Here is a 22,636-nt window from a genome sequence, read left to right as displayed (position 1 = left end):
CTTAGGGCACCTTCTAGATAGAGTTCAGCAGCACTGAGCAATAACTGGCCCAGTGCTCTGAAGGCACAGTGTCACAGGCTTCAGTCTAATAGGAGGCCCTGGAGGAAACCTAATGAGACACTTGGTGGCTTTGGGATGTCCCCACCCTGTGCCGGGATGTAGGAGTAATGGAAAGTTAAAGGAAAGCCACTATTCATTAACATAAGGACCTTGCTGAAATTTCCCCAATGCTTTTAGTAAGCAAGAAACACATCTTAATTAGCAAGAAGTCGGAAAACTCCCTAAAACTTTAATCGCTGCTCTATAACTCTGGAACTGACAGTCTCATTTTTACCATTCCTGCTGTACAGCTGAATTGTCAGCTGCTGAAGATATTAGTTTATAATTATAATGCTGGCAGTTCCTTAATTATAGGCACTGCCACAACATCATTCATCACTGTAACTGTTTACCTTTCTGATGGGGAACATGACTAATTATTTCTCTTTGGGATCTTCAAATACAATATTGTTGGGCAGCGTACTGTCACCGTGCCATCTCCCTGCCAGTCTCCCCGTTGGGCTGGTGCCATGCATGGTGTGAGCACTCAGCGGGGGACTGCAGGCAAAGCTGCTTCCAGAGGGAAAAGTGCAAGGGGAAGGTTTTCATCCACCCAGGGTGGTGCCAGTGTAACACCTGACATGGTAAATCCCAGGGCTGTTCTCTGCCCCCATGCTGTAGGAGGGCAGGGAGGTTGTGATGCTGTCCAGGAGCTCAGTTCCTGCGTTATACAAAGTCCTACCTTGTCATCTCCCCTTTCACTGCAAAAAATAAGAAAGCTGCTCATACCATTGCTTTTTCTTTTTCTTTTTTTTTTTTTTTTTTTTTTAATTTTTATTTTTAACCTGTCCAGTGCTTTGGCTCAATGAACAGTTGCAGAACTGCATACTAACATCAGTGGCTGGATCCTGGCTGTGGCAAGCACAGCTGGTGCTGGGGAGGGAGGTCACATCCAGGTGATGCTCTCAGCTCTGCAGCAGCCTTACCATTACCTGAAGGCTAGGACGAGGCACAGAGCAGGTTGGTTGGTGTGCAGGGCAGGAGGGATGTACATACCAGATACTTTGGGTGCACACCAGGAGCTGCTCTGTTCTGCGGTCCTGGAAACAAAGACCTCAATGCATCTTTCGGGCTCAAACACACCAACCAAGGAGGTTTACAGCATTACAGTGAACACACACAGCCTGCTCCTGGTGCACTCGCAGGGAATTGTTATTGAAATTAATGAGCAGAAGGAGGGCTGGGGGCTGCAGCCGGCCCATCGCTCACTGCCCCACTGCAGCTGACATGGGTAATCAGGGGCACAGCCACCGGCAGGTAGCAATTTGAAGATAACACAACCGGGAATCTTTCTTGTCTCATTTGCACTGATGTATCCATGTAATCAGTTAATTTTGGTCTGTTACTATTATTTCTTGGCAAAATTGCTACTCTCTGCTCCCCATACCCAGTCTCTTCCCCCGCTGCTCCCCGAGAGATGAGTAATTGCGCAGCAAACAAGCGGAGGAAGTTTGACAATGGGTAATAACAGGACAATGCAAAATAGCAAGGTAGCCTAACTTTCCAATGCTTCCTCAAGTGTCGTGACAAATAATAACAAGTATTTACTCATCCACTGGGGCTCTGTTTCTGTATCGCTGGCAGAGGCATGAAAGCGCAGAAGCAGGGGGGCTGCAGGGTGGTGGTGCCAGGGCTGGCTCAGTCAAGAAGCCGCAATAACGTGTGTGAAGTTTTGAGGTGTAGGTGGGAAAAAAAAAAGGAGCCACTGAGATGTGTAATTCCCTCCGTTTGAGTTTCCAGAGGTGCTTTTGTACAGTGTGCCTGAGCATCTGCAGGTTATGCAGTTGGAGGGATGTGTGTGCACATGCACCTGTGCCTACAGATGCACATACAGAGGCTAAAGGTCTAGTCCTGGAGAATGAGAACAAGGCAGGGACAAGCAGCTCACAGTTAATATTCTTGGCTTTTTCTTGCTGCTGCCTTTTTTTTTTTTTCTTTTTTTTCCCTTGTTCTTCTCCTTTCAGCTCTTCCAAGAAAATAAGCCCACTGGTTCGCCTCTCTTACTTTGTCACTCCCTGCAGGCAAAGCAGCACTGGAGTGCTACAGCCTGTCTTTGAGCACTCTGCTCTGAGGATCTGTTAGGTTTTAACTGTCTCTCCCTATGGAGCAGTGTCCCACAGCTCCTTTTTGCACTCAGCCAGGCTTGGTTTGCAGCTTGCTGCACATAGGTTATAAGGTTTTTAAAGTTGTCTGCTTGCTGCTTGCATTAGCAGGAGAAAGTAAATATTCCCACTGCTCTTTAGCAATTCTCATCCTCAGGCACTGTTAATGGCATAAACCATCAATCAGCTGGCAGCAGGCTACAGGGGGAATTGGCACACTTGAAAACACCATGACATTGGATTAAAAAGCATCCACGGGCTAAGCAAAGCCCTTGCCCATGGGAAGAGGGAGCAGGCAGCTCCATGCCAGCAGCATCCCTGCAATCCCTCGCTGCAGCACCAGGGCTGGCCTCACGCAGCTCAGCCTGCTGCCCATCCTGCGGTCTGAGCTGTGCAGAACAGTTGTGCTGCCAAAATGGCCTTTTTCCTTCCCTTGGGACCTTGCCCTCAAGCCATGCTATGATCTACGGTGTTTTCATTCTTTCTCACTTGGTTTTCTTCTTCTGCTGAGTGGTTTTGCAACCTCCTTGCATGGTTTTCAGCACCCAGAACACGGGATTAGTGTTGTTTCTTTCTTAAGATTTGTTCCTAAGGAGAAGTGCTTGTTGGGTGCTAACTACAGCTGTTAATGTCTAGCAGATCAGCATCATATGACAAGCCTGAAATATATGTGAACTGCTTGGTTTCATTACGTATTACATTATTTGGTGTAGGAAGGCATAGGCATGTCAGGGTTAACTCATGTATTTGTAGATTTGGGGTTTCAGCTTAGTCCTGCAAAGCTTTAGGGAATGTCTCTGCATCTTGGCACTGAGAGAGAGTGCACTGGAACACAAATCCCCTTTCAACATCTATTTAAGTTTGGTAAATATGCTGGTTATTTACTGTGTTGGAGCAAGGAGATTACTGGGGGGGTGTTCTCTTGTGCCTTGGGATCCTTTGTCATTGTTTGGTGTACTTAGTCAAGCAGCTGGCAGGCTTGATGAGTTAGACAGCAAGGAGGAGAAAGGCAGAGAACTTGAGCACAATGTAAATACAAATATAATCATATAATCTACCCATTCAAAGAGGGATTTGCTGTCTCTTACAGAATCCTCCTGAATGGGTATTACGGAAAAGCCAAACCCCAAACACACCCCGAAACACCACTCTATTCCCCCAGCTCCTCCGCACTGTGCAGACGCCCAAGCAGGTGTCCTGGAGAGCCCAGCTCCCTGTGCCCCCTTGCCATCACCCCCTGCCCTGCATGCACATATTTTGGCTAATATGCTCTCTGTTCACCCAGGGGCCAGCTGAAGCTGCCTCTGTGTCAGACCTGCCCGTTGCTGCTCAGCAACTTGGGTGACTGCAGATGCTGGCCTAAGGTATGGAAGATGCATGTATCCAGCAGTTCGGGGGTGGTTATAAGCAAAGGGGCCCACAGATGTTGCTGAAGCCCTCTCAGTGAATTTTACAGGGCCTAGAAAGGTTTGTCCTGGGGCTTTTTTTCTCTCCATCAATGTGCTGGGAAGGAAGAACCTGCTTTTATGTATGATAAAATGAGTGAAAATGCGCCCCTGACAGGATGAGTCCCAAAACACAGAAGTTACTTCATTCTTCCAGTGAATCATGCTGTTGTCACATACGGGCAAATACTTCTAGGTACTGGGGACAATAATGACACACGTGGCAGGAGTGGTAGCCCTGATACTCCCCAGCCTCCATCTCTATCAGTCACAATAGCAGAGCAAAGCAGAATTGATTCAAAGGCTTTTTGCAAGTTCATGCAGAATTAAGTCAAAGGTACCAATGCTAACGGGGACTACTAACAAACAAAGATATCGAGACACATTGGAATATATATATGTATATAGGCTTCTTATCCAATAAATTTAAATGCCCCCACCTCTGAATTTCCACCAAGTTGTGGAAATTTCCTGACTGTTACTGGGAGAAGCTGCTCTGGGCAGTGTTTGTTTCCATGTGTTGTGTCTAAACTCGTCTCTTGTGCTTGGTAAGCAGAGGCTTTTGTTTCCAGCTTTAGAGCTTCGTGGTGTTGGGAGTTTTGTCAGCAACAACACAATGCTTTAGGGAAAATGTTTAATTTGGAACGGGAGCTAATGTATGTGGAATTTGGTGCAGCAAGTTCAGTGTGAAGATAGATTTCACAGAGGCTCACATGAGGAGATTTAAGTGAAATGATACTTCATCTGAGGCAGTGGAAAGGTGGCTGCAGACAACTTGCCCTGCCATCTCATAAATTATATGTTGGGTTTTGTTCCAAAAGGGCTACTAATGGGGCCTATTTGTAACATGAAGTACACTCTGTTACTTCCAGCATGTACTTATGATGAAACTGTGTTTTGTTGAGAAGAGCACGATCCTTTTCTCCTCAGAGAAAAAAGCATCATTTTAAAATCTCTCGGTGGTGACTTTTTCATTACAAGGCAAATTGGCAAAAGCATAAAAAAGGTCGTTTAGTTGGTTTTGTTTTGTTTTTCTTTAATGTGAGAACAATTTTAAAAGCTTATGTCTCTGCTGTTGCCTATTTTAGGAGTTCTCACACAGTATAACACTTTCAGCAACTTTTGCCAGGTTTCTCATCGTGATGCTGCAAATTCTGAGTATCCCAGTAACAAATGATCCCCAAATGGCTCTTGCCTTGGCCTCGGGCTGCCGGGGCTGAGTGTGCTCAAGGCAGGAAAGCCTCGCACACCAACACGTCTGTGGGACCGGGCTTGGCCCCGCTGCCATGTTCTGCTCTTCTTGCCCTAATGTGGGAGAGACAGCTGGAGGATTTGCTCTCTGCTCTTTAACTTCAGTGGGAAAATGAACTATTGGTTACAGTCTGCTTATGTTGTGTCCAAGGGTGTTACAAACAGCAGTGGTTTTAGCATGGCACTGTGGTGGTTTTACTGTGCTAGGCAGTTGAACACAACAACCGCTCTCTCACTCCCCCTCCTCTTTCACGGGGAATAATTGCAATCCCTTTTCACACCTTCACAGCGTTTTATATATTTGAGTGTTTTAGGAGAGGTTTTAGGGTATTTTAGTAGAGACTTTGAGAAAACTAGGGTCGTTTATGTGAGACACTGCAAACCAACAACGCTGGGTAAGCAGAGGAAACCCAGCGTGGTTTTTTTTTACAACTGCAGGCAGTGGTGTGGGACCGATGGCACACTGCAGGCTACAGGCAGCACCGGAGCTCAGCTAGGACTCGCCAGGTTGTGGAGCAATGCCGATAAAACCACTTGTTCGGCCTGTTCCCAACGAGAGGCTGGGAGCACAGCAGCGTGTCTGTGGGGAGCCCAGAGCCGTTCGCCACTCGGGCAAGGCTGGCGTCTGCTGCCCCCTGCCGCTGCCGAGGGGCCGTGCCGGAGCCCCCCCCAAACCCCAGGGTCCCCCGAAGACCCTGGGGACCCCCGAGCAGCCTCCCGGCCGGGCTCAGGGCCTCCTCCTGCCTCCTGTCCTCCTTCTGCGGTTTGGGCCTGCCCAAAGAGGGCCGCGTCTCCGCATGGAGACCAGGGGAAGGTGTGCCAGATAACAGGCTGGCTTGTGGGGGCTCAGTGGTTGGTTTTGTGCTGTTTGGGTGGAAACCGAGCACTCCCTAAGTCATCCTTCCTCTCTGGTACTTCAGTAAACGCTCGCCTGCATGGCGATGAATCATTTCAGGTGCGAATCTCAGGCCCGGCCATGAGCACAGGGCCCAGCCCCAGCTTGCCTGGCTCCCAGCAGCTGTGAGACTTTTTTTTGTGTGTGTGTGTGGCTCCCTGTGAAAGCTACTTGAAACACAAACTTAAACTCATTTCAGAATCCTTCATTATGTGTTCCTCAGTTAATACTGGCTCCTGCCATGCAGGCGGCAACACCAGCAGTGCTGCCTTGTGTGAGGATGGAGCCACAGCTCCCTTGAAACAAGCGCTCCCTCATTTCATCCTGCACAGGGGTATGAGGCCACTCATCCTCTTCAGGATGCTGCTAACCTGGACAAAGACCACAGCACACCGTTGTCCTTACTTCAGGGTTACTCTTGAATGGGTGGAGAATCTCTTCTTTAACTTGGGGCCAGGCTGCTGAGCCCCCTCAGTGGGTAGGTGCTGGCCCTGGTGCCCCCAAACGCACCCCAAAATTCAGCCATGGGGGGCTGGCAGCAGGCAGCTGAAGGATGCTATGTCAGGGCAAACAGCAGAGTGTTTGCAGGTGAGCCACTGTGTGTGCTCTGCTCAGGGCACTGCTCCAAAATGGTTTTAACTGTGCTGTCCGGTGCCTTTGGGGCAGGAGTGGCTGCTTTGTTCTGCCTTTGCACAGCGCCTGGCAACACGTGGGCCTGGGCTGCGAGTGGCACTTCTAGGGACATCTAGACATGGATAATAAAGTTTATCTAATAGACCTGGGAAATGAAGGTTGAGGTAACCCAAGAACATGTCTGGTAACTGGGATGAAGCATGAGAGATACAGAACTTCCCTACTTCTGACTTGTTTTCTCTGGTGTCTGTTGTATATATGTTTTCAGTGGCTCATATACTAGTACAGGATTTCCCTGATGCACATATTCTGTAAAATAAAAAGCACTCAGGTTCCCAGAGCAAAACTAATACAACTTGTACTTCTTTTGCTTTTCCTTTCCCACAAAAATCTTCTGAGACTTGAAATAAAGGAGTGGTGGAAAGGATGGTACAAGCCAGTTGTGACAGCTAGAAAGCTTGCATGACAAATATCTAATATAATTAATTTCTATCATAAAATTTTGGGCTGTAGTTTTGCAATTTTCTTTACTGTCAGCAGCTGTCTTCAAATTACCATGGTTTCAGAGGGATCCCATCACTTTGCAGTGTGTCACTGTGACCTTCTTTCTCTCCCTTCTTGCTAAATCTTTGTCTAAAATTCTGCTCAAGTTACCAATTCTGTCCAGCGTTCCCCTCTCCCTCTACCTCTCTTTTGTTTGGAGAGGACAGAAAAACAGCATAGAAAATGTCAGCTTGTCACTTCAGCATCTCTTTCTGCCTGTATTTTTGCATCTGTATGGCAATGAAATTAAGATACAGCATTTAGATATCTTTCAGCTCAGATAGGGATGAGGCAGATCATAAAAACAGGAAAGATTTCTTATTTAAATGGCTTGGCTATTGAGACCTGGAGTTTGTAAGTGTACAGATCTTTATATGTGTACATCGAGAGTCAATGAAGGTAAGAAACATCATAGCAGGGCAGCTTTCCAGGCAGGGATGAAACAATGACAATCATCTGTGCCTTGGAAATATGACAAATTAAAATTCATCAGAAGAATAAAGAGGGAGGCAGTTATGTATTTTCAACTTATGCAGAGCAGATAAGAACCTGGAACTTGTGCTTTAATAATGGAGTGGTTTAAACACTGCCTGGCATTAGAGCCTCATTTGGTTTTGTTTCTCTTTGGGTACAAATCCAGTGCTCAAAAAGTTAGAGGTATGAATACTGGAAAAAAAAAAAAAAAAAAAAAAAAGAGCGAAGATTGTGGATGTCCCTCTGAGGCTGCATTTGCAATGAATTGATGTCATACTTTTTGTGGTTACTCTCCAAGGCAGTATGGTGACACCAACCTCTTGCTGCCACACTGCTCTAGGGCGAGTTGATTTTCTAGGGCAGTAATTTTTTTCGAGATTGCATCACTGTAATCCAAACTAGAATGTATTCCTTCCTTTGCCATACATTTGTATTGCTTCTCTTGAGTACAAGTTTCAATTCTGTGTATGTATTACTAGGTGGGCAGACTGACACGCTGGCATGTTTCTGGTCAGGTTCAGTGCAAGATCCTGAGATTAATGAGATCAGTCCAAGTTCCTGGAGAAGATACTTGAGTGGTCCAAATGATTTCCAAAGAACAGTGTAAAATAATGAATAGGAAAACATGATTATTTTTTTCATGCTGCTGCTGTTACGGAAACCAGTTTTAGTTGTTAAACGTCACCCACTCCTGTGGCTAACAGAAGGCCTTTCAACAACAAAAAATTTAATACACTTTAAAAGTGTCTTCAGACTTTGTCATTTATGATCCTCATAATTCATGAAGGTGACTCCTCCCTGATTTAGCAATAATTTAGTATTGCTGCTTTACAAAATATTTTGCTGTTCACTGTTGTTAGGAGTGGGGGAAAAAAACACAGAACAGTAAATACTTTGACAGTGTATTTTTCATATGAAATCCTTTTTGTTTGCTTACTACCACCCCCGCCCCAGTCTGCAAAACCTTAAGAGCACAAGAAGCAGTGCATGTCTACACAGGCTCTATCGTATCAGCAAACCTGAGCTTCCCCTGTGTTCTGAGTTGACCAGCTGTGAAGTGGAGGACTTTTGACAGCTTCTAAGTCCAGGGCTGCACCATGCTACTGAAGTTGTACGACTTCTCGTTCAGCTGGCTTGCCTCTAGCAAACTTGGAATGCAAGCAAAACAAGCTCAGATATGTCTGTGCAGCCCAACACACGCAGATCCACCGCCACTGAGAGTGGGAATTACATGGCATTTAGACTACAGAAGTCCAATGCTCAAGCCCCAGAAATCCCTCTCACCTGCCACCCAGTTTGAGGAGTCTCCATTCTGCGTAATGTTGTTTTACTTTAACCACATACACTTACATCACAGTCTGAGCAAGATCCAAAATGTGTTCCTTTACCCAAGCCACGGAACGGTTGATTTAACAAGTGGTTTTAGAACACAGCTAACAGGTACTGACATGACCTGCTACTGCCCCTTGTTCCTTGCCCCTGTCTTACAAAATCTTATAAAGCATGCTCAATTCTCTTCTCCTGTTGGGATGGTAGAAACCTGTATTTCTTACCTCCCAGCAACCTGCTCAGCTGCAAGCTACAGGACAGTCCAGGTGGATACATTCCACCTATTAATAACAAAAGTATCTGATATTCTTTAACATTACAATTGCAGCTCTACAGCTTACTTTTGTCATCATGAGGAAGGAAGGGTTCCACCGTCAGCGTCTACTGTTCCTGTTTCAGGAACTATGATGCATTTCATAATATGTTTAAACAGAGAAAATCCAGAAGCAGATAACAAGTGTTATCAGGATTAAACTCCTGGTTCTACAAGAACAAAGCACTTACACAGCACTTTTAAATGTATCAGTTTCAAATGTGACTTTTGACACGGTTGCACAGATTGCTGCAGTTCTTTGCATCGGCTTAAAAAACAGTACAGTACGATTTTTGCTGTCTTGCACCCTTTGACAAATACTCACTCACATAAAACAAATAGTCTCTACAGAATTAGATTAGCAAATGCTAGCCTAGTCACACACAAGTTCTAAAATGGCAACTCCTTCGAAAAACTAAGACCTTGGTTCTGTTTTAGATCCCATCTGGACTACGGTATGGAAACTGGGACTTGTGCAAATGTGCACTGACACCAGAGCAATATCAAATAACAAAGAGAGCCCTTGCTATTAGACTCATGGCCTACTAAATAATAGAAGAGTGTTTGTAAACACCTTTTATTGACACTGTTTTGCAAACACCTTAGTTCACAAATACTGTACAGAAGATTCACCCTTTGACAAGAAATGTGTTTTGGTTTACAAAGTTTGTGGACTAACACAAAGTGTCTGCCTGTACAGACCTGGAACTGTTTTTACCTGAAGCATAAGCAAAACAAAACATAAGCAAAACATTTTTGTATAAAAATTCAGAGGAGCAATAGGAAAAAGTTTTTAGCTCCTGCTCTTTCACTACTGGCTTGAACACAAAGTGAAGATATTTGGACATTCTTCAGTGGTTTTCACAACGTATCTACTGTTTGGTCTCTGTTTCCATCTGGGTTTCTTGAGATTCTTCAGCTTCTGAAAGTTTTTCATCATCTAAAATAATATATTATCGTTAGTCAAATATGCTTAAATTATATTTATGGACTATATTGGGAAAAAAAAAAATCCTCCTGAAGTTTAAGGCTGATATATGCTACAGCTACTACAGAAAAAATTGATTAAATTCTATAGGATCAATTAAAGCAAATAGTGCCAGACTGCTTCGAATTACATGCCTTATCTTTGTTTATTGACGGTTTATTTATTTCATATAAAGTTGTGCCTTCCACTAAGCTGTTATTTCTTTAACAAAATTCTGGACACTGAAAGGTAAACCATACATCCATATGAAAATGTATTTTAGAGACTAATATTTAAGCAAGTGTTAGTAACACTTTAATAACAGTAACCTTCTGCAAAAGTGCACCTAGGATTAACTGTTCATTCTGCTTAAGAAGATCTAAAGGGCCTTAGAGAATGGAAGTCTGCTCTTATAGCCACCTATGTATGTTAATCAGGTCACATTCCACAGACTATACCAACTATTGTGTCTTTAAAAGGCATGGCAAATATCCAGCAAATAATATTTAAAATGATATTGCCTATATTAGAGCATGAGCTGTAAACATCAATTTAAAAATATTCTTTGTACGATAAAAGATTAATGACTGCATTCCTGAATTTAGCTCATGTTTGACAGTTTTAGTTTCCGCTCTATTACTGGATTCTTGCCTGAGTAGGTAAGTCATTTGGCTTTTCTATATTCCAATTTATTTTTAGTAATACCTCCAATGATACCATGAGGACAGTGACATGTTCACTATTACTGAAACCTGAATTATACAAGAAAGTTTGGAAACTATGCACAAGATTATTTTTTTTGTAAAACAAACAAACAAAAAAATCACACTTGAAATAGCTATTCTCAATCTCCACATTTTCAAGTTGAAAGAAGTCTGTTGCCTACAGCCTAAGGCTAGTCAGGAGATGACATAGTGGCTAGCTCATAGAATTAAAAAAAAAAAAAAAAAAGTCTGAACTGACTCAGATTGGAAATAGATGTTGCCGATGCAAGAGGTCACCATCTTCAATTGCACTTAGCCAGTCCACTGCTAGAAGCTGTCATTACTTGTGATCTGCTGACACCCAACCCCTACGTATATCACTTAAGGACACCACTTACTTTCCAATGTTTGCTGAAGCTCATGGATAGTGCTCAGGAGAACATGAAACTGCTTTCTTCTCAGCTCCAACTGGAATGATAAAGTATATATTTAGAAATCTGAGAGCACATACAACCAACCAACTCATAGCGGACTATCAATTATTTATGTTCCTATTAAATAATTATATAACAATCTCTATGAAAAACCTACCTTATCTTCAACGTTTTCCTTAATGTGAGAAAGATGTTGAAGTTCTTTCCCCAAAGCTTCTAGCTGCCTGAAAAGAAATTGTCACAGTATTTTTAAAGTTCTGTGAATGTCTTGAAAAATAAATTTGAACTAAGTAGAGGAAAAAGAACCATTAAATAAATAGCATAGGTAATAGCAATGCAAAGGTAAACAAAGTATAGTAAATTAAATGACATACAAGCAAGGCTACTTCACTTAAGTGGTTAAACTATAATGTTATAAACTTATAATTTCATGACTTTTATAGAAAACAGGGCTACCAAGCTGGAATACAACTGCACACCGGGCATTCTGCCTGTATACATATTATTTCGTGACCATAAAATAAAATTTAAAGAAGCGGGTTACACTAAACACCTGTGGTATTTTCCCAGGCCTTGCTAGTTCACAGTTTCTCTATGTTGACAGGAGTAGATTAATAAAAAACATAGCATCAGTGTGGAGAACATAACTGATAAACTGATAGAGCCAACAAACACACACAGCACCTGCCAGACTTGACTCAAACACATAGCCAAGTACCTTATCTCTAACAATGGCAGACAGAGCAGTGGATAACATGCAAAATTCACAGCAGAATATGTAAAATAATCCATATTTTGGATGATACTGCATGATTTAGTTTGTCACAGCAAACAAAATTTAATACTTTCATTAGTGTGATCCATATAAACACTTCCTTCTCCAATCCCAGTTCTTATTTTAATGGAAAAATAAGAGATAATGGAATTAAGAGATAAAGGAAGCATGCAACATCTATATTCTTTGTTATTATTCTTATCCTTTTGACATGTAATCTGTCAAGACCTCTTGAGGACCTTTCTGCAAGTATCTGATTGGTTTTGATTCTTATTTGGACCCACTGTGGTCCACCAAAATTCCTTTTTGATAGGGTAAATAACGTACTGTAAGTTAGGTAGCTTTCAAATGAGGATGAAGGATAACTCCTACACTCAAACCTCCAGTTTGGCCCTTCTCGATTTCCTGTAATGTCTACTATAATTTATGCTCCATAAGACGAGAACAATGTTTCTTTACAGGTCAGGTGGATTAAGGCTGACCATCCCTGATTAATTAGCAGGCAGAGACATATAGAGGTCAGCAAGGGAATAAAGGCTTTTTTTCTGGAGCACTGACAGCTATTGCAACCAGTCTGGGTAGGGAATCACAACAGACCTTCCAGTCCTGAGTAACTCATGATGGTTGGGGAAAAGTTCTGGTTTAGTGCTACCTAAGGGTATTGTCTTTTTCTTTTTTTTTCCTTTTTTGTTTTTTTTCCTGAAACTCTGTACTGGTATCTTGAGGGGAATGCTTGAAAGAGGGCTGGATGTCACATTTAAACCTTCCTATAATGGAAACAGGTTAACAGATTATGGACTTATTCAATTATTTCACTAGTATTTGGCTTCTGGTTTCTGAAAGGCTTCTATTTTGCCAAAGGTGGTTGTTTATGCCATGCTGTCAGCTGTAAGACTGTGAGAAGACATGTAATTTTCTAGCTACATCCAAGCTACACCTGGTGTTTTACTTCTTTTACTTTCAGCTCCAGAAAATCTTTGCCTAATCTTCTCATTTTTATATCTCCTTTTCTAAGACAGTGTCTTTTCTCAGTGCTGTAACAGCTCTTCTGATACTGCAGCTAATTACACCGTGGGCACTATCATTTAGTGGTTCAGCTCCTGTCACTTCCTGAATTGGCTACTGTGCATTACTCTTGACTAAGTCAATAACTACTTCTCTTCTTTTGTGCTGCAGGACTGGTTGTTCCAAGAAACAGTCCCTTAAAAGCATTAAAAAACTATTTCTCTGAACTTTGTCCTATTGTGTCATATGACCTGCAAAAGCTATAAATGTAACTCTTGCGATAAAGTATGACGTTTTTCCTCACAAGACATTTTCTCTAGTGTTTTCAGTGATTGAGTTCAAGACATTGTTAGCAAGGCTTCCTCCACTCTGATTTAAGGGTGGTCTTTCTTGATTAACAGTACTTGATTTTTCTGTACCTCCCTCAAACTGGAGAGAAAGGAAGCCTTGCAATAAAAATACTAGAGGAAAATTTCATCTAGCTTCTGTATCTAGTGTTCACTTGGAGAGGTTAGTTAAAGCTAAAATACCTTTGAAGCAAGTTCCCTTCAAACTTTTTTTCTATTATGTTCCATTTATAAACTCTGTAAAATGGAGACTCAATCTGTTGTAGTTCAAGTCTGTATCTTTGGCTACAAATACAAAGGACTAAGGACAAAAGGGCATATATTGTAGACACTCTTACAGTGCATGAGCATGCTGGTATTTCTAACAATATATACCCTTCTAAAGAGAGGAGAAAATGATGTTTAAGAAAAAGACAAAATGCTAAATTTACTAGCTGTAAGTTACTGCCATTCCTAGCTTTGCTCAAGAAACTCACACCTAGATGTGTTGCACAAAATTAAAACTAGCCCCAAAAAAATCTAAACAACCTGGAATTCTCTTTTTTAAAAAAAACAAAACAAAAAAAAATATATATATATATTGTTTAGTTATTTCCATTCTTAATCAATTGACTTATCTGAAAAAGCTTCACTTGTAATAATTCTTTATTAATGAAGTGTCACTTGATAAATGGCATATGCTGACTAATGAAGTGAGAAGTAGCTCAGCCACATGAGAATGGACTGAAATAATCCAAATTGTGGTAGTAAAATCGAAAGAAAAAAAAAAAAAACATTCAAAAAAGAAGTGTGTGAAATAGTCCCAGAAGTTTATAGCCATAAAAATGTTTATATTAGGGTAATGATATGATCAAAAAGCTTCATTTTGCTATAAAACACCATGAAACGTGAAATAACAATTTTACTGAAAGAAGACATCAGGATAGGCACAAGTTGCATTTAAATGAGAAAGTAATCCAATGCTACATCTTCAATCATGTAAAGAACAAACTCACAGATAGAATGTTTTTGTGGCTTGATAAAGTTCAAAAGATGATCTCCCCATGATTATTCAAAATGACCCAAAAGCACAAGCAGTGATCCAAATCCAACTATGACACAGGTAGTACTGTAAGTTATAATCAGGACACACCGGACAGCAGGTAGGTCTAATCTACGTGCTAGGGCAGGTTATATTGTGGTATATAAGGTAGTGATTTATAACCGGGCATGCAGGAACAACTACTACAAGGAAAACATAGAACAAGCCTAAAAGCTTTCTCCTGCTTTCTCTAATTCTATCTTACTTGCCTGTGTGATACATATTCTGCATAATTACTTGCTGGTGCACTTTAGAGTACTGCCGCGCTATCTCTCTTTCCTGATCAACTTGTCACTGATAAACTGTCGTGCATTTACATCTGAGTTCACTCATTCACCTTAACAATGGAAAAATTTCAAATACAAAATTATTAGCAATGCTTCTGAATCCATACAGATGGAGATTAATTAAAGAAAGCTCATATGGGCACAATTTTAAAATGAAACCTAAGTTTTTCTGGTGTCAAATTATTTAACAGTAAGGAAAGGTCAAACTGAAACCAAGGAAATGTCAAATCTCATGATTTGTAACTTTCTGGGTTATTATACTTTAATGCAGTCTCATACTTACTTCAGTGTTTCATGTCTGTCTGGATGATGCTGTATTACTTTGGCCAGTGCATCATATTCTGAAAGAAATGTAAATGTTATTAGTCTAAGCAATTCTGAAAATAGAAATTGAAGAATTAAAACTTTCACACCATAGCATAGTGCCAGTTCTTTCTACTTCTTGAAAAAGTGTTTTAATATTTTCAAATTTGTACGTAATATGTTATACACCTAAAAAAAGTATTTGTGCAAATATACATATTAAAATGTATGTTATCTGTCATATATATTATATACGCATATAATATATAAATGTATATAATTTATGTCGTACCATAACATTTAAAAGTAGATGATCACATCAAAAGCTGTTTTAAATAAACTTCAGATATGATTGTAAGCTATTATTTACTCACTCAAACTTACCCAGTACTAGAGCTTTGCAAAAGATGAGGCCAGAAAACATGATCTTTAGATAACTGCACTGTTGCACACTTGGTCTTGTGATTCAAAAATACTGCTTTTAGATACCATATTTTATATACATATTTAAAAAAATTGTGTTGATAAGATACTACACAAACATTTAATTTTTTTAGAGAAAAATACAAAATACTACAAGAGAAACAACTGAATGTATTTATTCAATATTTTGCATGTTAAGAACAACATTATTGTCATATAGGCAACTAACATAGACGTTTCCTAATGGTAATATTGTACGTATGCTGAACACCTCATTCAGATAGAAAAAATTGTGTAGTAGGCTAAGACTGTATCACAAGGAAATGCTTTAAGTTTCAACTGAAATTACCAGCATATACTTTTAAGAGCAGGGAACAAATATGCCTCTTGTACCTGGTTTAAAGGTATTTTGTAAGGCTACATATGGAGACGGTGGGTGTGCAACTGGCACAATAGTTTCAGTGTTGGATACGTCTTCTTTTTTTTTTTTTATCTTGCTGTTAATAATACGCTTTAGTTCTTATGTCACCTGAATTGCCATTGGATGCTTTTTTTTTTTTTTTTTTCTTTGGCCTGAAAACAACTCCCTGAACTGCTCTTCAGGTTTTCCTGATGTTGTATGTCACTGAGATCTACTGGCTCTTCCCCCAAACTTATACTAGCAGGTATGAAACCCACCAGGCTACATATAGTATTGACGATGCTAGTATTTTCCCCTATGTTTTCAAAAATTTATAATCTATTTTCTGGTACAATGTATGAAACCACACAGTGTAAATGTGTATGTTGCTTCTTACCCTGGCGATTTTTTCGAATTCTTTTTGCTTGCAGGATTTGTTTCTTGCATTCAGAAATCTTCTCGTGTGCTGCAGCTATACTATTTTCTTTAACAAAAAGATGTACAGAGTTAGACTGAAGTCAAACAACACATGTCAACAAGCCATTCTACTAAACTATAAAAATATAAATAGCTGTTTTTGATATGGTGGCCTGCTAGTTCCTTAAGCTTCAAAACTACATACTCTTCAGTAGATTTAAAAAGCTTTTATTTATATGTATTGTACATGTGGATGAGAGGCTTACAAGGTAATCATGGGTGCTATTTAAAAAGAAAGAAATTACTCATCATATGTATATATTATGCTCATCAGAACTGGCTCTAGTTTCTTCATGAAAGAGAAATAGTCAACAACAACAACAAAAAAACAGATAGTATTTTCTCATCTTTACCTATATCCTTATAGATTTTTTCATAATTTTCCATTTCTCTCAGGTTCATATCATATACCAGAAGAGTTTTTCCCATTGAAAATTCACACTGCGATAAAGTACTCAGCATCCGTTGGTACTGACTGTAACTGAAAGCAGACAAAATATTAATTCCTAAGCAGCATGAAAATACCTGTCTATATAGCAAGAAAACAAAGCCTCAGGTAATGTAAGAAACAGTTAAACAGTAATTACTAAACAAATAAAATATTTCAAAGATTCAATGTATAATTTTTGGAAGTGCAGTCAGAAACACTGTATCAAGTAATTCTATCATGATGTTCTATAAAGTTCAAAGTTGGTATTAAAGCACTGCACAGGCTGATCCAGGCATTGTACGCTCTGTGACCACCAAGATTAACATTTAAATACTCCAGTGCTTCACTGTACCTGCTATCCTTACCCGGTGTCCTCCTGGAATTTACATCTGTTCTTAAAACAGCCCCCACAGCAGAACACTGTATTATCTCCCCCACTGCTTTGGTCTGATTTTTAAAAAATAAAGACCAGCAGAAGCAGACACAGGAACAGCACTGCCCTTACCTAGGGGAACAACTGCACAACCACCACCTAAACTATTCAAGTCAAGATCCTGCTATGATATCGTGACTGATGGATCGTGAAGCAACAAGGCAATCTTGAGGACATTAAGAGCATTGTTAGATTTCATGAGGGGGTTGTGGAGTAATTTTTGAACCATCTCCAGTCCGCATCTCCTACCCTAACACCCCGTCTTTGTCCTGGAAACACCACAGAGCCAAAGCAGAGCAGCAGATGCATGCATTTTAACACAGCAGATTTGCTTTTTCAAAGCAGATCAAGCCCCATTTCCCACAGAAACGCAGACTAAATAGTCCAAAACAACAACAACAACAACAAAAAGACAACAAATACCCTTCCTCCTGAGATCCGGAATTGCACCACTTAATGAAACTCTTCACCAACAAATTGATCCGCCTGTCGTCACCAGCCCCGTCGCCATCGATTAGAAGCCGTTTGCGGATAACTTCATCTGAGGGAAAGAAAAAATAAAAAGAAAAATAAAAAGGTTTTGTTTTGTTTTTTTAGTGCCTGTCCCGGGCCGGGTTAACCCGGGAGGACCCGCGGAGGAGAAGCAGCGGGAGGGGAGGCCGCGGACAGAGGAGGGCGGCCGGGAGGGGGGCGGGGGGGAGAGGTTGGGGAAAGGGTCTGGGGGGTTTGTGGGGTCGGATAGGGCTGGAAGGGGGCACGATGAAGGGAAAAGGGCAGGAGGGAGGGCTCACCGTCGGTCACGGCCCCCATGGCGGCGAGCGAAGGAGGCGGCGGGGCGGCGGCAGGGAGTGAGGTCAGCTCCCACAATGCAGCCGGCGGGAGCGGCCGCCATGGAGGGGGAGGCGGCGGCGGCGGCCGGGGCCTGAGCGGCGGCGGCGGTGGCAGCGCCGGTGAAGGAGGACAGGGGACGGAGGAGGACAGGCGGTGGGGAGGGCCGGAGGGCGACGTGAGCGGCCCCCTGGCGAGGGGCGGCCCCGCCAGGTGAGGGGATGAAGGGGGAGGGAAGAAAAAGGGCCCCGATCCCCCCCCCCCCCCTCCCCCGCCCCGAGCCAGGCTCCACCTCTCCAGCCCCGAGCCCCCCGGCACATGGAGCCCTGGCCTCGACGCCTCGCTGAGCCCCTCAAGACTTCATCCTGAGGCTTCCACCTCGGTGTCTTCGTCCTCTGGGTCCTGTGGACCCCGCTGTGGGGTCCTAGGGGTCGGGGTTCCCCGAGGGTGGCTGCAGCGGGGTGTGGGGATGGAGGTGTCCTTGGGGGTGTGTGGGGGCTGTTGGAGCCCTGGGGTTGTCCCTGTGGGGTGTGACACCGGGAGGGCAGGCAGCAGGGCTTGGAGCAGGATGGCCTGGCGTCATGGGATGGCTTGGGGTGGAAGGGACCTCCAAGCCCATCTGGTTCTAGGGATGCAGAAATCTCTTTTTCTGGTGCTTGGGTGTCCGGAGATACTACGGTGTTACCGGTATCAAGCGTTGAGTTTTAGCTTTTTGGACCACAGGCTTGGACACCTATGCCATCCTAAAGTTGGCAACATTACCATAATTTATGTCCCACTGTAGTAATGGTACATCCAGGGTTGCCACCCTGGTACTCCCTCGTGGTTTTGGCCTCAAACCTGCAGGTTTGAGGACTTGTTCTGTGCAGGGCCGTGCACTGACAGCCCCAGGGTCATGCAGAAAATGGAGGTAAGAACAAAATCACGTGCAGCGTCATCTGTTCTCCTGCTTTTAGAGCTGTGGGTGATTACCGGTTCTTTTTTGTTCTGGACAGAGGCATTTAACAGAAATTTACGTATCGCTAGGTGGTTTCAAGCCACTACTTTGCCTTCAACGGTGGCAACTGGTCAGGTTCTTTGGAAGGTGCTATTGGGAAAGTGCTTCAGTGAGGGGTCATTGAAACACCAACTGAACTTTTGAGAATAAACAACTTCCAACACTGAAAATCTAGATAAGCTAGATAAGTAATTTCTGGTTTTGACATCTACGTATATTACTCAATATATGATTTGTGAGTGATATAATTTTATGTGAAAATCTGACTATTCAGTTATACAAAGTTTGGGCCAAAGAATGGACCGTGCATACATGAACTGTGTTTGTACTATGAAAAATAAGTTCTTTTCTTCAATTGTTGCCATTTAATATACCTGATTTGACAAAACCCTTTGCTTTTCCTAAGACATCAGTCCCTCTGATGCAGCCCTTATACTCTGGCACAGGGTGAGAAGAAAGCTGAGGTGAACTCCTCTACACAAGTTTTGTACAGTGCGGTTTGTTGCTGCCTTTCCCTCTTTACCCATTGGTTGCCTCTTGGAACTAGGATCTTCAACGTCTTGAAGCATCCCAGTCTTATGAAGGCTTAATATTCTTCTTGACCTTCTGTATGCTCTTTCTGTTTCTATTGTCATGAGAAGTTGATCAGAACTGGAGAGTACTATAGGTGAGAATCCACAATTATCTGTTTTATAAAGTTAGAAAACTTTTGTGTTATTTTCTGTCTTTTAATCCAGTATAATCTCTCACTTTTTGTTTGTCATTCCAGTGTTGGTCAGATAGTCTTATCAAACCCTCCACAATGACAAATTCCTTGAGTAATTAATTTAGAACATAGCAGTCTGTATAATTAGTTAATAACACTGAATTACTTTTATGCCATTCTTGTCATCGTTCATATTACTTATTACAAAATTCTTGGAAGTTCTCTGTTCTTGGTCTTAAGGATTCAGTATTGCAGACTGATGCAGTAGGAAAAAATGTCTTGCGCAGGGTATATGGCACCTTCCTCCATGCCAGGTCATTTGGAATAAGTACCTGTGTGTGCAAGCTTTCAACCAAGCTAAATGTGAAGTAGTTTTTCCTCTTGCCTTGAATTCCTTTATGTGTGCCATATGGTAAGACCTTGAAGCAGCTTATACATAATAATTTGTTACGCACCTGTCCTTGTCAGAAGTGTGAAATGATCCTCTGTAATGTTTCCAGGTGACTCTGGGTACGAGAAGTATAAGCTAGGTAAGTTTAGCACTGCAAGATGTTACACGTGTGTGGAACTGGCTCAGATTTTTCATCGTTATCCTTTTTTTTTTCCCCTTGAAAAATGGCTTTTAAGTACACCTGATTTATTTTGTTTTAATTGAGGAAATCTGTTAATGTTGAGTTTTCTTTCTTGAAAAAAATTTCTGAACTTATTTCATAAATTTTAAATTACCTTTATAACTTCTCCCCTTTATATATACTCTGTGTATACATATATTTTCCAACTGCAGAAAAAGTTAAAGGGGAAGAAGCTTTTCATAATATTCAAGGGTATAATGAGCTATGATTTTTAGAGCTAAGAAAACAGCTTTAACTATTGATGAGGTGGATTTAAAATATTTTTCCTAAGCTACCCTAATAATTTATGAGGTGGTTTTAGGTTCCAGGTTTTCTTCGTGTTGAATAACTTCTAAATCAGACTTGCGTGGCACTAAATCTTACAGAGATCTAAGTATAGCAGGTCAGAAACTACAAGGTATTTTTATCCAGTCCAACCTATATTCTTGTCAGAAAGCCACGCCGCCTTTATTTAGTGAGACCTATTTTCTGTAAGCCTATGTTTAGCGTTACTTTTTACCACCGTCCTTTATTTCTTTGTTGATTGTGTTCCATGATTTTGTGCAAGACAGCTGTCAAGCTAACCTACTGGTGTCACCCTCTTTTCTTGTCTTAACTTAGTGCTGTGTTTTCTTTGCCATCGTCTTTGGCTTCTTTAGCCTCAGTGCTTACTGAAAATCAGCAGCAGTGTTTTGTGCTTGTCATTCCGTTCCGTAAAAATTCTTAGACACTTGCTGCCTAGTTCTGCAGATACGAAAATATTCACTTTTGGCAGATAGAGCTGGATGTTTTCAGTCCAGTGATGGGAAGAAAAAAAAGTAGTAGGCTTTTTTTTTTTTTTTTTTTTTTTTTTAGACACTACACAGTGTGGTTCTTAGCCTTGTGAAAAGCTTTCCTAACATGGACCCTTGTGTTTCTGCAGAGCTAGCACATTTTCAGAGAATTACAACATAACAAGAGAAGGGAGAGTAAAAATGCTCATTGCAATTGGAACGACAATAGCAATAATTTAAAAATGCTACGTTTTGTTATCTGAACAGAAATCAATTTTGCTGTCTACTGCCTGTGTTACCAAAATTGATTAAATGTATCGTTAACACTTTACATTATTATCTGATAGAAGGCTGGGTTTTAAAGTAACCACAAGTTGTGGCTATGTGTTTTTTTTTTTCCTTGTTTTGCTTTTTTATTTTATTTCATATTTTTTACTTCATTACTGAAAGAAACATGTAAAATTCCAGATTTTTTGATAGAAGTACTTTGCAAATACAAGTCCTGAAAATATTTTTTGTGTTAGAAACATTTCATTACTACTGCTGCTTTTCTCATGAAGGCTTATTTGGGGAAACAAAATTTCTCTTAGTCATTTTTTGAAAAAACAGTGTGCTGCATGGTCCTTTTAAGTAACTTTTTCCCAAGTAAAGGCTCCGTGTCTTGGGGAACGTGGCTTCCACAGGTGGCATTCTGGTGCTGCCCTTTGTCAGAAGTCTTCTCAGGAATTATCTAACTACTCCCAGCATTTCATATCTGGATCTTACTGAATATTTATGAAGCTTGAAGATCAATTATTATATGTTTTAAGGTGATCGGTTACTAATTGAGTAAAACTCATCAAACCCGAGTTGAAACCAAGTAATACTGGAAATTGAGGTATTCAGTGTGGAAAGCAGAGCTTGCAGGTGTAGGGGTGCTGCCAGCAAAGGAAAGCATTCCTCACACATGTACCAAAAGGTGCGTTAGTTGTGGCAGTGGAATCATCAAAGCTTAGGGCTTTAGGTGATTTAGGTGGCATGCTACATCGTGATGCTGCTACTGGGAACTCAATAGGCTCCTACCTGGTAAGGACGTCAGGGAGTTGTAGCAGGTAGCTCGCGGATGTCAAAGTATCATGAAACTGCTGCAAGGTGTACTGGATCGTTAGGTTTTGTTTTTAACCTGGAAATGATTAACAGCAGAGCTTTCAGCTGTGCGATGCAGAGGAGGTTCCGCGCTGTGCCTGCATTCTGTGGTTTACAATGACTTGGGGAAATTTAGGGTGGCACTTCGTGTTTCATGTATTTTGTAAGGAAGCAGCTATTTACGCTTTTGGAGCTGTTTTGACAGGTTTAGTCACTTATCTAGTAGCCTCTTTGTTGGCAGGATGTTTTTAGTGTGGCCTTTATCATTATATTTATTTATTTATATGAAAAAGAGCACATGACAGATTTGGTGGCATTCATGTTGTGCCCTGAAGATCACTGATGGCATTGCAGAGTTTTCAGAGGAAGAGGTGGGCGTTGAAAGAGATTTTCCCACTAAGAAGCAGAATTGTCCTTGTTGGCACTGGCCCAGCTGGTAAACGTTT

At 41.5% G+C, this 22,636-nt stretch overlaps 2 protein-coding genes across 5 annotated transcripts in view; one reads left to right on the top strand and one right to left on the bottom strand.

Moving 5' to 3' along the window:
* Nucleotides 1–9,645: 9,645 nt before the first annotated feature.
* Nucleotides 9,646–18,185, bottom strand: THOC7 (THO complex subunit 7). The gene is made up of 8 exons (XM_084530901.1): nt 17,942–18,185; nt 17,574–17,691; nt 16,641–16,768; nt 16,208–16,294; nt 14,968–15,025; nt 11,347–11,413; nt 11,154–11,223; nt 9,646–10,024 (listed from the first exon to the last, which is right to left on the bottom strand). Exons 1-8 carry the CDS (start codon nt 17,958–17,960, stop codon nt 9,957–9,959), a joined length of 615 nt encoding a protein of 204 aa, XP_084387027.1. The 5' UTR covers nt 17,961–18,185; the 3' UTR covers nt 9,646–9,956.
* Nucleotides 18,063–22,636, top strand: part of ATXN7 (ataxin 7) — an 82,201-nt gene continuing 77,627 nt past the window's right edge. For 3 of the 4 annotated variants that reach the window (XM_084530896.1, XM_084530897.1, XM_084530894.1), the window contains exon 1: nt 18,063–18,191. The gene's annotated coding sequence lies outside the window, so the exon portion shown is untranslated. The remainder of the gene's footprint in view (nt 18,192–22,636) is intronic. The other variant, XM_084530895.1, reaches the window with a different exon arrangement.

The sequence above is a fragment of the Aythya ferina genome (assembly GCF_964211825.1).
Source record: "Aythya ferina genome assembly, chromosome: 10".
Taxonomy (NCBI): domain Eukaryota; kingdom Metazoa; phylum Chordata; class Aves; order Anseriformes; family Anatidae; genus Aythya; species Aythya ferina.
Note: the sequence above shows the minus strand (reverse complement) of the source record. Positions and strands in the feature narration are given on the sequence as shown.

What these genes read in the sequence shown, in the direction of transcription:
- THOC7 (XM_084530901.1), bottom strand. An exon ending in AAAAATCTATAAGGATATAG is followed by an intron (nt 16,295 to 16,640) that starts GTAAAGATGAGA and finishes TTTTTGTTAAAG; the next exon opens with AAAATAGTATAGCTGCAGCA. An exon ending in GACAGACATGAAACACTGAA is followed by an intron (nt 11,414 to 14,967) that starts GTAAGTATGAGA and finishes ATTTCTTTTCAG; the next exon opens with GCAGCTAGAAGCTTTGGGGA.